Source organism: Amblyraja radiata, chromosome 35, assembly GCF_010909765.2.
Source record: "Amblyraja radiata isolate CabotCenter1 chromosome 35, sAmbRad1.1.pri, whole genome shotgun sequence".
NCBI classification, from domain to species: Eukaryota; Metazoa; Chordata; class Chondrichthyes; order Rajiformes; family Rajidae; genus Amblyraja; species Amblyraja radiata.
In genome coordinates, this window is record NC_045990.1 from 477501 (window position 1) to 492768 (window position 15268).

General features: G+C 50.3%; 2 protein-coding genes across 2 annotated transcripts in view; both read left to right on the forward strand.

Annotated features, from left to right (window-relative positions):
- mri1 (methylthioribose-1-phosphate isomerase 1) overlaps positions 1-4048 on the forward strand; it is a 6095-nt gene extending 2047 nt beyond the window's left edge. Inside the window, exons 3-6 of the mRNA XM_033012308.1 lie at positions 307-476; positions 1446-1622; positions 2306-2530; positions 3247-4048. Of these exons, the coding sequence (XP_032868199.1) occupies positions 307-476; positions 1446-1622; positions 2306-2530; positions 3247-3383 (709 nt within the window). The 3' untranslated portion in view covers positions 3384-4048. The remainder of the gene's footprint in view (positions 1-306; positions 477-1445; positions 1623-2305; positions 2531-3246) is intronic.
- Positions 4049-5042: 994 nt separating this feature from the next.
- On the forward strand, positions 5043-7553 carry c35h19orf53 (chromosome 35 C19orf53 homolog). Its single transcript, XM_033050942.1, has 3 exons — positions 5043-5201; positions 5786-5841; positions 7266-7553. The coding sequence occupies exons 1-3, from the start codon at positions 5108-5110 to the stop codon at positions 7386-7388; spliced, it is 273 nt and encodes a 90-aa protein (XP_032906833.1). The 5' UTR covers positions 5043-5107; the 3' UTR covers positions 7389-7553.
- The last annotated feature ends 7715 nt before the right edge of the window (positions 7554-15268 follow it).

Genomic DNA, 15268 nt, shown 5'->3' on the forward strand with positions numbered 1-15268 from the left:
CCACTACTCCCACAACCTGCCCGCGATTGGTCCCTATACCTCCAAACCTGCCCTATCCATGTGCCTGTTTCTTAAACGTTGGGATAATCCCAGCCTCAACTACCTCCTCTGGCAGCTCGTTCCATACACCCACCACACTCTGTGTGAAAAAGTTACCCCTCAGATTCCTATTAAATCTTTCCCCTTCACCTTAAACCTATGTCCTCTGGTCCTTGATTTCCCTACTCTGGGCAAGAGATTCTAGATAATCTATTCCCCTCATGACGAAACCATCCTGACTAAACCATCTTGTCTTCCCAATGGAAGTTTGATTTGCAGAATAGAGTCGATGCTGGAGAAGGACATCAGGGACAACCACAGTATTGGGTCACACGGTGCCCAGCACATTCTGTCCATGGCCACAACAGACAAGGTGACCATCCTGACTCATTGTAACACGGGCTCCCTGGCCACGGCAGGCTACGGAACCGCTCTGGGTAAGTGTTGAACGGGTCTCCACACTCACCTCATATTAATATGGGGTAGGCCATTTAGTACTGAGATGAGGAAAAACTTTTTGTGAATCTGTGGAATTCTCTGCCACAGACGGCAGTGGAGTCCAATTCACTGGATGTTTTCAAGAGAGAGTTAAATTTAGCTCTTCGGGCTAACGGAATCAAGGGATATGGGGAGAAAGCAGGAACGGGGTACTGATTGTGGACGAATGGCCTACTCCTGCACCAATTTTTCTGTTACTGTTTCTAAATGTTTGGGATGGCACAATTGCGTAGCAGTAGAGTCTTATTACACGTTGAGGAAGAGAAGTTTGAGATCATCCCTTGTATTTCCTGCTGTCCCTGTTTTAACATCGATGCCTCACTTTTCACAACACAGATGCCAGCGATATTTGCAAACACAGCACTTATTGAACTAGGGCTTGGGACAAGCTGTGTTAAGTCTTGTCAGTTTCATGATCATAGCCTTTACTCGTGTCACAATACTGAATTACTCTGAGAATGCCAGCTCTGAGATTTAGGGCGGGAGGAAGCCGGAGCACCCAGAGGAAACCCACATGGTCATCGGGAGAATGTACAAACTCCGGCACTGGTGGCACAGCGGTAGAGTTGCTGCCTCACAGCGCCAGAGACTCGGGCTTGATCCTGACCACTGGTGCAGTCTGTACGGAGTTTGTACATTCTCCCTATGACCACGTGGGTTTTCTCTGGGTGCTCCGGTTTCCTCCCACACTACAAAGACGTACAGGTTTGTAGGTTAATCACCCTCACCCTCCCTGTCCCTAGAGACACAGCACAAAGTACACTGTCCCTCCAGTACAGATCTCATACACATCTCCTGCATTCATCGATAAACTAGTATGCTGGGATCGCTGGTCAGCACGGACTCGATGGGCCGAAGGGCTAGTTTCAGCTCTGTATCTCTATACTAAAGAGTGTGCTGTGCCTCAGGTGTGATCCGATCGCTCTGGGCCCTGGATCGTCTGGAGCACGTCTATTGCACGGAGACACGGCCGTACAACCAAGGGGCGCGGCTGACCGCCTTCGAGCTGACCTACGAGCAGATCCCCGCCACGCTCATCACTGACAGCATGGCTGCCGTGGCCATGAAGGAGAAGCACATCACAGGTGGGTCCCAGCGCGGAGCCAGCCCTGGCCATCACAGGTGTGTCCCAGCGCGGAGCTGCTGCCCCAATATTCATCACAGGTAGGTCCCAGCGCAGAGCCAGCCCTGGCCATCACAGGTGGGTCCCAGCACGGAGCCAGCCCCAGCCATCATCACAGGTGGTCCCAGCGCGGAGCTGCTGCCCCAACCTTCATCACAGGTGTGTCCCAGCGCGGAGCAGCTGCCCCAACCTTCATCACAGGTGGGTCCCAGCACAGAGCCAGCCCCTGCCTTCATCACAGGTGGGTCCCTGCACAGAGCCAGTGCCAGCCTCCATCACAGGTGGGTCCCAGCATGGAGCAGCTGCCCCAAACACCTCTCCAGCCCCGGCCTTTCTCTCATGGTCTTTGATTATGTGAGGTGTGGATGGAATGGGTACACTGACCAGGCTGGACACTGGGATTCAGGCCAGGCTGGACACTGGTGTGTGTGACCAGTCTACCCGCCGCCATTCCCTGAGCCGCTGAGTTCCTCCAGCACTTTGTGTTTTGCTCAAGATTCTAGCTTCTGCAGTTCCTTGTGTCTCTGTTTGGCTAATCTGTCACTCTCTCTCCCCCCACCACCCTCCTACCTCACCCCTTGCTCTTTCCCCACTCCCCCCCACCCAAACCACGACACACCTGCTCCCCCCCCCCCCTCCCTGCAGCGGTGGTGGTGGGTGCTGACCGGATTGCTGCCAATGGAGACACAGCCAACAAGGTGGGGACGTACCAGCTGGCCATCGTGGCCCTGCACCACCACATCCCCTTCTATGTGGCCGCCCCCAGCCAGTCATGTGACCTCAGCCTGGACTCTGGTCACCACATCCCAGTGGAGGAGCGTCCGGCCAACGAGCTCACCCACATCAACGGTGTCCACGTGGCCGCACCCGGTGAGTGACCACTGACCCATTGCCGGTCAGTGCCCTGACCCTCCCCTCTGACCCCAGCCCAGCACCACACTGCATGACTGACCACCGGTCAGTGTCCCGACCCTGACCCGTCGAGTTGCGGTAGGTAGTGTGGCGGTCAGGGGTCACTGTAAGGGGGCGTGTGGAGGGTCAGGGGTCACTATGGGGGAGTGTGGCACCAGCCGGTGGTGAGGTGGGGTGAGGGGAGGGGGTTGGGGTGGGAGGGGTGGGGTGTGACCCTTATTTCCAGATTCTCCAAGAAATCATTATCATGGAGCTAGGAAACAGGCCCTTCGGCCCGACTTGGCTATGCCGATCAAGATGCCCCATCTACACGAACCCCACCTGCCTGCGTTTGGTCCACATCCCTCTAAACCTGTCCTCCATGCACCGGTCTAAATGTCATAAACATTGTGTTAGTCCCAGCCTCAACCACCTCCTCCAGCACCTCGTTCCATTCACCCACCTGTGTGGAAAAGTTCCTCTGCCAAGTGCCCTTTCAATATCTCTCTCCCCCCCCCCCACCCGCCCAACTTAAACCTCAGCCCCCTAGTGTAAGACCCTGTGCCCTGGATAAAGGGCTGCCAGTCATCCTCTCTGCATCCTTCCAGTCAAGTTGGTACTGTGAGGATCAAGCAGGAGGATGATAATGTGATGTAAAAGCTTCAGTTTGTGAAGGTTTTATTCTTTCTCTGCAGGGGTGGGTGTGTGGAACCCCGCCTTTGACATCACACCCCACAGCCTGATCACAGGGGCGATCATCACCGAATTTGGAGTCCACAGCCCTCAAGATCTTCAGAAAGTCCTCACTGAGAAGACGCAGCACATCTCCTGAGCCGTGGTCCCCGGAAGCTGCACGACATCCCTCACCCTTCCTGCCTCTTCCACGTTTCTTTCCGTACGAATTCCAAACTTGCTCTTCCGTTCCCCCCCCCCCCCCCCCCCCCCCCCCCCCCCCAAGGCAAGGATCGTCGTGCACCCCTGAGCTGGTTTTGTGATGGGAATCTTCACGAGGAAGAGAAGCAGGAATAGGTCAGTGGAGTCTGGCCCTCCTATGGTTCAGTTACAGCCACTTCCCTCTCTTGTGTAGGAACCAACTGCAGATGCCAGTTTAAATCGAAATGCTGGAGTAACTCAGCGGGTCAGGCAGCATCTCCCGAAAGAAGGAATGGGTGACGTTTCGAGACCCTTCTTCAGACTTCCCTCTCTTCATCACTATCTCCACAGTTCCGCTGTCTACGGGTGTCTGCTCGTCACGATGGCTGAGCATCCGCTGGGTCTGTTGCGTATTTCCAGTGCTTTGTTTTGTTTCTTTCCTTCAGCGCAGAGATGGGAAGAACTGGAAAACGGCCAGTGTGGGACTTCTGTCCATATTCCCGAGCTGCCCAACAAGAACCCTTCAGTCACATCTCCTCTAAAGAGGATGCATCACAGCTTGAACTCCAGCCCTTGCATGGGTCGTTTCATTTTGATTAAAACACCCGTGTACTCTTCAACAAACTGGCTTATTTTGTTTGGCTGAACTAATAAAAATGTGGAGGGAAGTAAGGTAGGATTAGTGCTTTTATAGTTGAAAGGACAGGGGCTAGGTTCAAGCATATGGATGAGGGACTGAATGGCCTCCTGCTTTAAACTGCAGATGCCGAATGTCTGGTGTGTAATCCTCGCCCTCACTGAAACTCTAACAATAGCATCGTGTAGACGCACAGAGTCTCTTGCCGAAAGTGGGGGGATCGAGGACCAGAGGATGCAGGTTCAAGGTGAAGGGGGAAAGATATAATAGGAAGTCGAGGGGTGACTTTTACTGACAGAGGGTGGTGGGTGTATGGAACGAGCTGCCGGAGGAGGTAGTTAAGGCTGGGACTATCTCAATGTATAAGAAACAGTTAGACAGGTACATGGATAGGACAAGTTTGGAGGGATATGGACCAAACGCGGGCAGGTGGGACTGGTGTAGCTGGGACATGTTGGCCAGTGTGGGCAAGTTGGGCCGAATGGCCTGTTTCCGTGCTCTACGACTAATACTGGCCAGGTGAGGCAGAGACCAGGTTGACCTGACATTGTGGTCAGCACGGACACTGTGGGCCGAAGGGCCTGGACGGTGTATTTGTTGTCTCTGTCCCACCATGCCCCGTCCTTGCCCCATGACCCCTATGACCCCCGCGCCTTTATAATCTGTGATGCCACAATATGACCTTCCTTGTCCCTGCAGGCGCCGCGGCCTGACCTCACTCCCGGCAGGCGTTGCGTGCCGACCTACTCTTTCCCGGCAAGAGCCGCGGCTGACCTCACTCCCGGCAGGCGTTGCGTGCCGACCTACTCTTTCCCGGCAAGAGCCGCGGCCTGACCTCCTCTCTCCCGGCATGCGTTGCGTGCCGACCTACTCTTTCCCGGCAAGAGCCGCGGCCTGACCTCCTCTCTCCCGGCATGCGCCGAGGTCTGACCTTCCTTGTCCCTGCAGGCGCCGCGTGCTGACCTCCTCTCTCCCGGCATGCGCCGAGATCCGACCTCACTCCCGACAGGCGACGCGCGCTGACCTCCCCGTGACCCGCTCGTGTCATGGCGCAGGGACGGTTCAAGTTGGCGGCGCCGAAGCGCCCGGGCGGCGGAGAGAGAGGAGGTGGTGGAGGTGGGCGCGGGCCCAGGAAGGGAGGTGAGCGGGGAGAGGGGGTGAGGGGGTGAGGGGGAGAGGGGGGGGTCACAGTCACAGTGTGACACAGCGTGGAAACAGGCCCTTCGGCCCAACTTGCCCACACTGGCCCACATGCCCCATCTACACCAGTCCCACCTGCCCGCGTCTGGCCCACGTCCCTCTACACCTGTACCTGTCCACCTGATCCTCTGCCCCCTTGCTTCCACAAAGCTGAGGCTGATACTCGCAGGGCAAAGACAATCTCCGTGTGTGTGGTGTTCAAAAGGGAACTGCAGATGCTGGAATATCGAAGGTACACAAAATTGCTGGGGAAACTCAGCGGGTGCAGCAGCATCTATGGAGCGAAGGAACTAGCTGAAGAAGGGTTTCGGCCCGAAACGTCGCCTATTTCCTTCGCTCCATAGATGCTGCTGCACCCGCTGAGTTTCCCCAGCAATTTTGTGTACCTCCGTGTGTGGTGCATGAGTACAGTTTACCTGTTCTGCCTGAACATGTTAATAAACCGTGCGGGATTCTGTATAAGATGTTGCACTGGGAAGATCTATTGAGTTGATAATTCTCTTGATGTTTCTTTATCCCATTAGGGCGAGTAATTGCTCCCAAAAAGAAGCATGTGATTAAACAACAGAAACTGAAGAAGGTATTTACTTGGGAATTTATCCCTGTTGGGGCAGTGTCATCACGACAGTGTCTGTCATAGAATATCATTATCAAGCTTTGAAACAGAATACGTGGACCTTCCTGATGAGTGCGGCTAGGTCTCGCTCACAGTGAGTCTGTGTGGCATTCATGCCCTCTCTTGCTGCCACTGCTTCCTGTAATGTGACATTAGAACCGTACCCACCACCCCGGCCCCTCCAGTCTTGTGCAGAGTTGAAGCAACGCACGGTGCAGGGACAGAGTGTGTCTGCAGCTCATTCGATGCCACTCACTCTGTGCCCCTGATACTCACCAAGTTACAGCGGAAACACAGCTTTGGGATGAGACTGATGAGGAGGGTGTCTCTCCTCTGTCTGGAGGGTGCAGAAAGGGGGGAGTGGGTGGAATGGCGCAGCCCGGACCATCATCCAAACCAACCTCATCGTCTCCCATCAGGCAAGAGGTAGAGAAGTGTGTAATCAGGCTGCTGAACCGTCCTCTCACCAACTAGAAAGCGGTCCTGACCTCCCATCTACCTCACTGTAGACTCTCAGACTATCTTTAATCGAATTTTACTTGACTTTATCTTGCACTAAACATTATTCCCTTTATCCTGTATCTGTACACTGTGGACGACTTGATTGTAATCATGTATAGTCTTTATGCTGACTGGGCACGCAACAAAAAGCTTTTCCCTGAACCTCGGTACAATTAACTAAACTAAAACTCTGTTGCCTTGTGGAGAATGTAAGGCCAGAACCAGGCTATTTGTGCCATCCAATCCACACTCCCGCTCCTGTCTGGCATCTCTCAGCACAGCCCAAGTAGCCGTCCATGTTTATCCACATTCCCTCTTCCCTTCAGCTGCTCCCATCAGCAGGTTTCACGTTCCTGCCGTTCTGGCAACCGAGGGGATGAAACTCTTCCTCTCAGTGTTCCCTTCCCCTGCGAGCAGCGGTGCCCAGTGTCTGACAGAGTCTGGGGTTCAAGGTGGATACAGGGATTGGAGCGGGGCGCGGGCTAAATATTCTCTAATTAGCAGCGTAGTTTGGTCTTTTTGTGACAAGCTGTAGTAACTCAGCGGGTCAGACAGCATGGACAGCATCTCTGGAGAAAAGTAACAGGTGACGTTTTGTGTCGTGATCGATTGGTGTCACCCTGGATGAATGTTCACACCTGCAGTGCTGTCGTTCTGCCAGCAGATGTAGCCAGTGAGCAAGGATGAGCTGGAGATAGATGCTCCTTCTATTGTACTTGAGATCGGCTTGATTGTATTAATGTGTACTATTCCCTGATTTGATTGGATAGCATGCAAAACAAAGCTCTTCACTGTAGCTCGGCACACCAATAATAAACCTATGTAAAGGTATGAGTGGGTTAAGTACGGCAGGTGTCTGACCTCTGGTTTCTGACCTTCCCCTGCAGGAACTGGAGGTCGCTATCAGGAACAAGATTGAGCATGACATCACCATGAAGGCCAGCTCCAACATGGTCAAGAAACTGACCATCGTGAAGGTACCCCAGAAAAAGCAGGCTGCTAACCAGTAGGGGTGACGGGCACTGCTGCCCTGGGGATCATTGCAACGGCAGAAAACCACGTTAACAGTTGTTAAACACCACCTTCTCAAAACCCCTGACACTTTACATGTTAAAAACTGTTTATTTTACATTGATTTTGTAATGTCAATAAACATTACAGGTCTTAAATATTAACTTGCTGAAGTACAATCACTCAGCTGTCGTGGTACAAGAGGCCCTGCCCTCGTAGAAATCTTCATTCATCGTTGGTTACACATGGATTGCATATTGTCAGCACCGTGGCCCTCCCTCCCTGCCTTGCCCTCTACTTGTGTCAGCAGGGAGGTCTCTTGTCTGACTCACCCCACTGTAATTGTAAATGTTGTATGTCCCAGATAGAACAATGACATTCTTACTTGCAGCAGCACAACAGAATATATAAACATTGTACACAAAACAATATAATAAACGAGAGAGAAAAGTTCATACACAAATATATATAGATCTTAGCAAATACACACTCACACGTACACACCAAACCAACAATAATCCCCACCGACAGCTCTGTCTGTGGCTTTGTTTCTTGTACATCTGCAGCCTCCTCCACCCTTCATCTGCTCCTTTATAGAGGTGTATTAAATCATGAGAGGAATTGTTATGGTGAATCTTTTACCCCCAGAGTAGGGGAACCAAGAACCAGAAGCTATAGGTTTAAGGTGAGAAGGGAAAGATTTAATAAGAATCTGAGGGGCGAGCGACTCTGGTGGGTGTTGGGTCTATGGGACAGATTGGTAGAGGAGGTAGTTGAGGCAGCTACAATAACAACATTTAAAAGACATTTAGACAGGTACATGGATTGAAAAGATTTAGAGATTTAGGCCAAACGCAGGCAAATGGGATATAGTTGGAGCATGTTGGTCGGCATTGACGTGTTGGGCTGAAGGGCCTGTTTCCGTGCAGTATGATTAAATGCTTTATCTGGAGATGTAAGTGGGTTTTACCGACAGCTGAGTTGCCAGGGGCAATGACAGCTGCCATTAATTTTATTGTGAGGAGCACATTTCCAGAACTGTTCCACTTCGGAACCTCTCGGCCTTTACTCACGGAATGCTTTGGCACCTGCCTCTTCCGGCATGTGGAGCTTGTTTCATGCCTTGCCCCCTTCCCGGCAGTGCCTGGCTCCCTGGCAACTTGATGCAGATGGTGCACTCTACTCCTTCAGGGCTGCCCTGACCTCTACCCCAGCAGCCAGATAAAGCACCAACCGCCTCGTATAGGAGGTATTTACACTCGAGGAGAGGAGCCTCTTTAGCCTTTCCTGCCGTTAATTAAATCTCTGCTGAATTTTAATATTAAACAGCGCAGCACAGGAACAAATTATCTGAATGGTGGCCGATTAGGAAAAGGGGAGATGTTAGCATTCATAGCAAAAGGATTTGAGTATAGGAGCAGGGAGGTTCTACTGCAGTTGTACAGGGTCTTGGTGAGACCACACCTGGAGTATTGCGTACAGTTTTGGTCTCCTAATCTGAGGAAAGACATTCTTGCCATAGAGGGAGTACAGAGAAGGTTCACCAGACTGATTCCTGGGATGTCAGGACTTTCATATGAAGAAAGACTGGATAGACTCGGCTTGTACTTGCTAGAATTTAGAAGATTGAGGGGGGATCTTATAGAAACTTACAAAATTCTTAAGGGGTTGGACAGGCTAGATGCAGGAAGATTGTTCCCGATGTTGGGGAAGTCCAGAACAAGGGGTCACAGTTTAAGGATAAGGGGGAAATCTTTTAGGATCGAGATGAGGAAAACTTTTTTCACACAGAGAGTGGTGAATCTCTGGAATTCTCTGCCGCAGAAGGTAATTGAGGCCAGTTCATTGGCTATATTTAAGAGGGAGTTAGATGTGGCTAAAGGGATCAGGGGGTATGGAGAAAAGGCAGGTACAGGATACTGAGTTGGATGATCAACCATGATCATATTGAATGGCGGTGCAGGCTCGAAGGGCCGAATGGCCTTCTCCTGCACCTATTTTCTATGTTTCTATGTAACAGACCCTTTAGCCCACAATATCTACGCTGAACAAGATAGACACAAAATGCTGGAGTAACTCAGCAGGACAGGCAGCATCTCTGGAGAGAAGGAATGGGTGACGTTTCGGGTCGAGACCCTTCTTCAGACTCAGTTGGGGGTCAGACTCCTGCTGAGTTACTCCAGCATTTTGTGTCTACCTTCGATCTAAACCAGCATCTGCAGTTCTTTCTTACACATGATGCCAAGATAAATGAACCCATTCCTCCATTCCCTGCTTGTACGTGTGCTTGTTTAGAAGCCTATTACATGTTGCTACTGCATCTGCTTCCACCACCTCCACTGGCAGAGTTATCACGGGACAGTACAACAGGAATAGGCCCTTTGGCCCACAGTATCCAAACTGAACATGGTGCCAAGTTAAACTTATATCTGCCTGTACTTGATCCATAACCCTCAATCCATTACATATCCATGTTCCTATTTAAAAGCTTCTTAAACACCACTATCGTACATATCTGCCTCCTCCACCACCACCCCTGTCAGCGCGTTCCAGGCACCCACCACCCTCTGTGTAAAAAACAATATCACTTGCACATCATCGTTAAACTTAGCTCCTCTCATCTTAAAGCTATGCCCTCTGGTCTTTGACATTTCCATCCGAGGTACAAGGTTCTGACTGTCTACCCTATCTATGCCTCTCATTCTAGGCTTTTACCTCTGTGTGCGTGTGTGTAAAATACATTCTATTTCTAGTCTGAAGAAGGGTCTCGACCCGAAACGTCACCCATTCCTTCCCTCCAGAGATGTTGCCTGTCCCGCTGAGTTACTCCAGCATTTTGTGTCTAAATTCTCTTTCTCCTTGCTGTTGGTTAAGAAATAGAGCAGGTGTTTTATGGTTGGGGTTAGAATGAATCATCTTTAAGCTGGTGACGATTCAGCATTACGGAGCAAGATGTCGGTGGGATATGCATCTGGAAATGTTTAATGCTGATTAAGTCTTTTTGAAGTATCAGGTCCACAAATTCTGGGAAATGTCCCAGCGAATAGATAATGAAAATAAATTGTGTAGGAATGTCGGCAGACAATGTTGCTGCCACACGCTGAACCTGATTGGGAAATGGAGGACAGGGATTGTAATCCAGATGTCCCATCAAATCCTCCATCACATGCCTTCTCCATGAGGCAGCTTCATGCAATCTCAGAATAGAAACGCTGGCATTTATAAAGCCGACAAAGAACTGCAGTTGCTGGGATCTTGAGCAAAACACAAAGTGCTGGAGGAACTTGGTGAGTCAGGCAGCATCTGTGGAGGGGAGATAGACATAAAAATCTGGAGTAACTCAGCGGGGCAGGCAGCATTTCTGGAGAGATGAAATGGGTGACGTTTCGGGTTGAGACCCTTCTTCAGACTGAGAGTCAGGGGAAAGGGAAACGAGAGATATAGACAGTGATCTGGAGAGATATAGAACAAATTAATGAAAGATAAGCAAAAAAGTAACGATGATAAAGGAAACAGGCCATTTTCCCCCCACAATTTATACCTCTGGTGCCACGAGTCCTTGAGAGCCTTGTCCCCATTGAATCACATCCCCAATTTCAGCCCTGCCTTGAACTGACACTCAGGTCTGCAAAACCCTCTCTTAACTTTAACTACCAGGAAATTAACATCTCTTTGGAGGTTCCGTAAATCTTCCCATTGTGACTGTGTGGCTGTCTTCACTAACGTCTCCTCCTGTGGTTCAGCATCAGCTTCCCATTTGTGTGTGACTGTTTGGGGATGCGTGCGTTTGTGTGTGTGTATAGGTGAGTGGGTGTGTGTGTGTGAGTGCGTGTGTGGGGATGTGCGTGTGTATGTCTGCATGCGTATGTGTGTGTGCAAGTGAGTGTGTGTGTGAGCACGTGTGTATGTGTACGCACATGTGTGTATGTGCGCATATGTGTGTGGGCACGTGTGTGTATGTGTGTACGCACATGTGTGTGGGCACGTGTGTGTGTGCGCACATGTGTGTGGGCACGTGTGTGTGTGTGTGTGTGTCGTGTATGGGCACGTGTGCGAGGTGATCCTGTGACTCTCCCAATGCAGTAACGAGGCAGTGAATGTGTGGACCGTATCATTCTGTGCAAAATCCCAGAGGATGCACTGACATCACGATCCATGGAATGACTGTCTGTCGATGCATAATTGGGGAAAAAGGCAGGAAACCTCCCAGATAAACACAAAGGACAAAAGCATTGCAGGAGAACTGTTGAGGGCGGTGTCTTCTCTTTGGTCTAACACATTGTAGCCCCTGGAAATTGTGTATTTGTAAAGCTGTGGTGAAGTTATGTTGCCAACAGCAGCCCTCCAGAACAATGAATGTCCGTCCACATCACAGACAAAGTCAGCATAGACACTCAGCGGACTGCTATAGAGGGGGATAGCAGTGAGAAGAAGGTGCAGGAAGGAACTGCAGATGCTGGTTTACTCCAGCATTTTGTGTCAATCTTCAATGTAAAGAAAGTGTTGAGATTTAATATTCAAAGTTTAGAGGGGTTTTGCTGGAAGCAGAAACATTGGGCAGACCCAGACCAGTCAGTGATGAGAAGATAGACTTTGAATTTCACTGTACCTTAATTGGTACATGTGACAATAAACTAACCTTGAAACCTTGACCTCAGATAATCGGTACGGTGCTTTATCATCATAAGGTTACAGGTGACAGCAGCAGAATTAGGCCATTCGGCCCATCAAGTCTACTCCGCCATTCAATCATGGCTGATCTATCTTTCCTTGATAACCCCATTCTCCTGCCATCTCCCCGTAACCCCTGACACCTGTATGGTACTATGGTAGTAAATAACTAACAAATATGGGAGAGGATGAGGTGGAAATGAGGAGAACTCTTTGCATTGAAGGTTGTTGTCACTCGGAGTGCAATATCTGAGAGATTCAGCAGCAACGTTACAAAAGGAAATGAACATAAATAGTTTCCCTGGTGAGGCAGCATCTATGGAGAAAAGAAGTAGGTGACGTTACGACTCGAGACCAGCCCACAGAGAGGGCTGATAAATTGTTATACACCAATTTTCACACTCTCAGGATATTCCAACGCATTTTATTACAGAAAACAAGAAACATTTGAGGTGTTTTCACTGTTGTATTTGAGGAAACAAAGCAGTTAGTGAAATCCCACACTAAGCCAATGACACTGAAGATGGCTGTTCTTCATAGACGTGGCCACGGATCTCAGTTCACTTCAGTGATACAGCATGGAAACAGGCCCTTCGGCCCACTCAGTCCATGCCAACCATCGATCATAGGCACAATATGCTGGAGTAACTCAGCAGGACAGGCAGCATCTGGAGAGAAGGAATGGGTGACGTTTTGGGTTGAGATCCATCTTCAGTCCTGGGTCTAGTGACCCATTCCTCCTCTCCAGAGATGCTGCCTGTCCCGCTGAGTTAGTCCAGCATTTTGTGTCTATCTTTGGTATAAACCAGGAGCTGCAGTTCCTTCCTGACCATAGATCACCCGTTCACACCAGTTCTATGTTCTCCCATTTTCTCATCCATTCCCTACACACTAGGGGTAATTTACAGAAGCCAATTAACCTACAAACTGGCACGTCTTTACAATATGGGAAGAAACTGGAGTACCCGGAGGAAACCCACGTGATACCGGGTACAAACTCCCCATAGACATCGATCCCGGGTCTCTGGCGCTGTGAGGTAGCAGCTCTACCCGCTGCAGCACCGTGCCACCTTCTATAGAGGGCCAGCTGAACCCTGGTTTTACAGCTGAATGAAGCAGTCCCTCTAAAGGGCCTGTCCCACTTTCACCACCTAATTCACAACCTTTTTTACTCGTGGACATTTTGCTGGAAAAAACACCCTGACCTACTTGATGCCACGATTACCTACGACTAGGCCAAAAGGGACTTCTGCTCCAAACTGGAGGACGAGACAGATGTTCGGCAGCTGTGGCAGGGTCTGAATGCAATCACCTCCTACAAGGCAAAACCAGGAGGCAGCTCGAATGCCGGTGTAACATCACTCCCTGACGAGCTCAATGCGTTTTACGCACGCTTTGACAGGGAGAATACTGATGTGCCTTCCCGATCCCCCATTTGCTGTGATGGCATTTCAGTCTCAGTCACAGAGGCCGATGTCAGGAAATCCTTCAGAGGGGTGAACCCCCGAAAAGCACCTGGACCTGATGGTATACCCGGCCGTGTTCTAAAAACCTGTGCGGACCAACTGGCGGGAGTTTTTACGGACATTTTCAACCTCTCACTTCTGAGGTCTGAGGTCCCCACCTGCTTTGAAAGGGCATCAATTATACCGGTGCCCAAGTAAGAGTAAGGTGACATGCCTCAATGACTATCGACCAGTGGCACTAACGCCGGTGGTGATGAAGTGCTTTGAGAGGTTGATCATGGAGCAAATCAACTCCTACATCGACAAAAACCTGGACCCACTGCAGTTCGCGTACCACCACAACAGATCAACGGTGGATGCGATCTCGCTGGCCCTCCACTCCGCACTGGACCACTTGGACAACAAAAACTCATGTCAGGCTGTTATTCATTGATTACAGCTCGGCATTTAACACAATCATCCCCTCCAAACTGGTTACCAAACTCGCAGAACTGGGTCTCTGCGCATCCCTCTGCAACTGGATCCTCGACTTCCTCGTCCACAGACCACAGTCTGTTCGTATTGGTGGAAATGTGTCAGCCTCAATAACAATCAGCACGGGAGCACCTCAAGGCTGCGTGCTCGGCCCCCTGCTGTACTCACTCTATACCCATGACTGCGTAGCGAACCACAGTGCGAACTCCATCATCAAGTTCGCTGACGACACCACTATTGTGGGGCGTATCACTGATGGGGATGAGTCAGAGTACAGAAGAGAGATCGAGCAACTGTCCATATGGTGCCAGCGCAATAACCTGGCCCTCAACACCAGCAAAACCAAGGAACTGATTGTGGACTTTGGAAGGAGTAGGAGGGGGACCCACAGCCCCATTTATATCAACGGGTCGATGGTTGAAAGGGTCAAGAACTTCAAATTCCTGGGCGTGCACATCTCTGAAGATCTTTCCTGGTCCGAGAACACTAACGCAATTATCAAAAAAGCTCATCAGCGCCTCTACTTCCTGAGAAGATTACGGAGAGTCGGATTGTCAAGGAAGACTCTCTCTAACTTCTACAGGTGCACAGTCGAGAGCATGCTGACCGGTTGCATCGTGGCTTGGTTCGGCAATTTGAGCGCCCTGGAGAGGAAAAGACTACAAAAAGTAGTAAACACTGCCCAGTCCATCATCGGCTCTGACCTTCCTTCCATCGAGGGGATTTATCGCAGTCGCTGCCTCAAAAAGGCTGGCAGTATCATCAAAGACCCACACCATCCTGGCCACACACTCATCTCCCTGCTACCTTCAGGTAGAAGGTACAGGAGCCTGAAGACTGCAACAACCAGGTTCAGGAATAGCTACTTCCCCTCAGCCATCAGGCTATTAAACCTGGCTCGGACAAAACTCTGATTATTAGCAACCACTTTCTGTTATTTGCACTACCAGTTTATTTATTCATGTGTGTAAATATTTATATCATGGTATATGGACACATTTATCTGTTTTGTAGTAAATGCCTACTATTTTCTGTGTGCTTAAGCAAAGCAAGAATTTCATTGTCCTATACAGGGACACATGACAATAAACTCACTTGAACTTGAACTTGAACGACCTGCTATGACCTCGTGACGACCATGCTGCGAGTATGAGTCAAGGGCAAACTCGCCAGAGGTGGTGAATTAGGTCATGAAAGTGGGACAGGCCCTCACGCTATCAATGCGATGTCAGGACCATTTCTGAAGAAGGGTCTCGACCCGAAACATC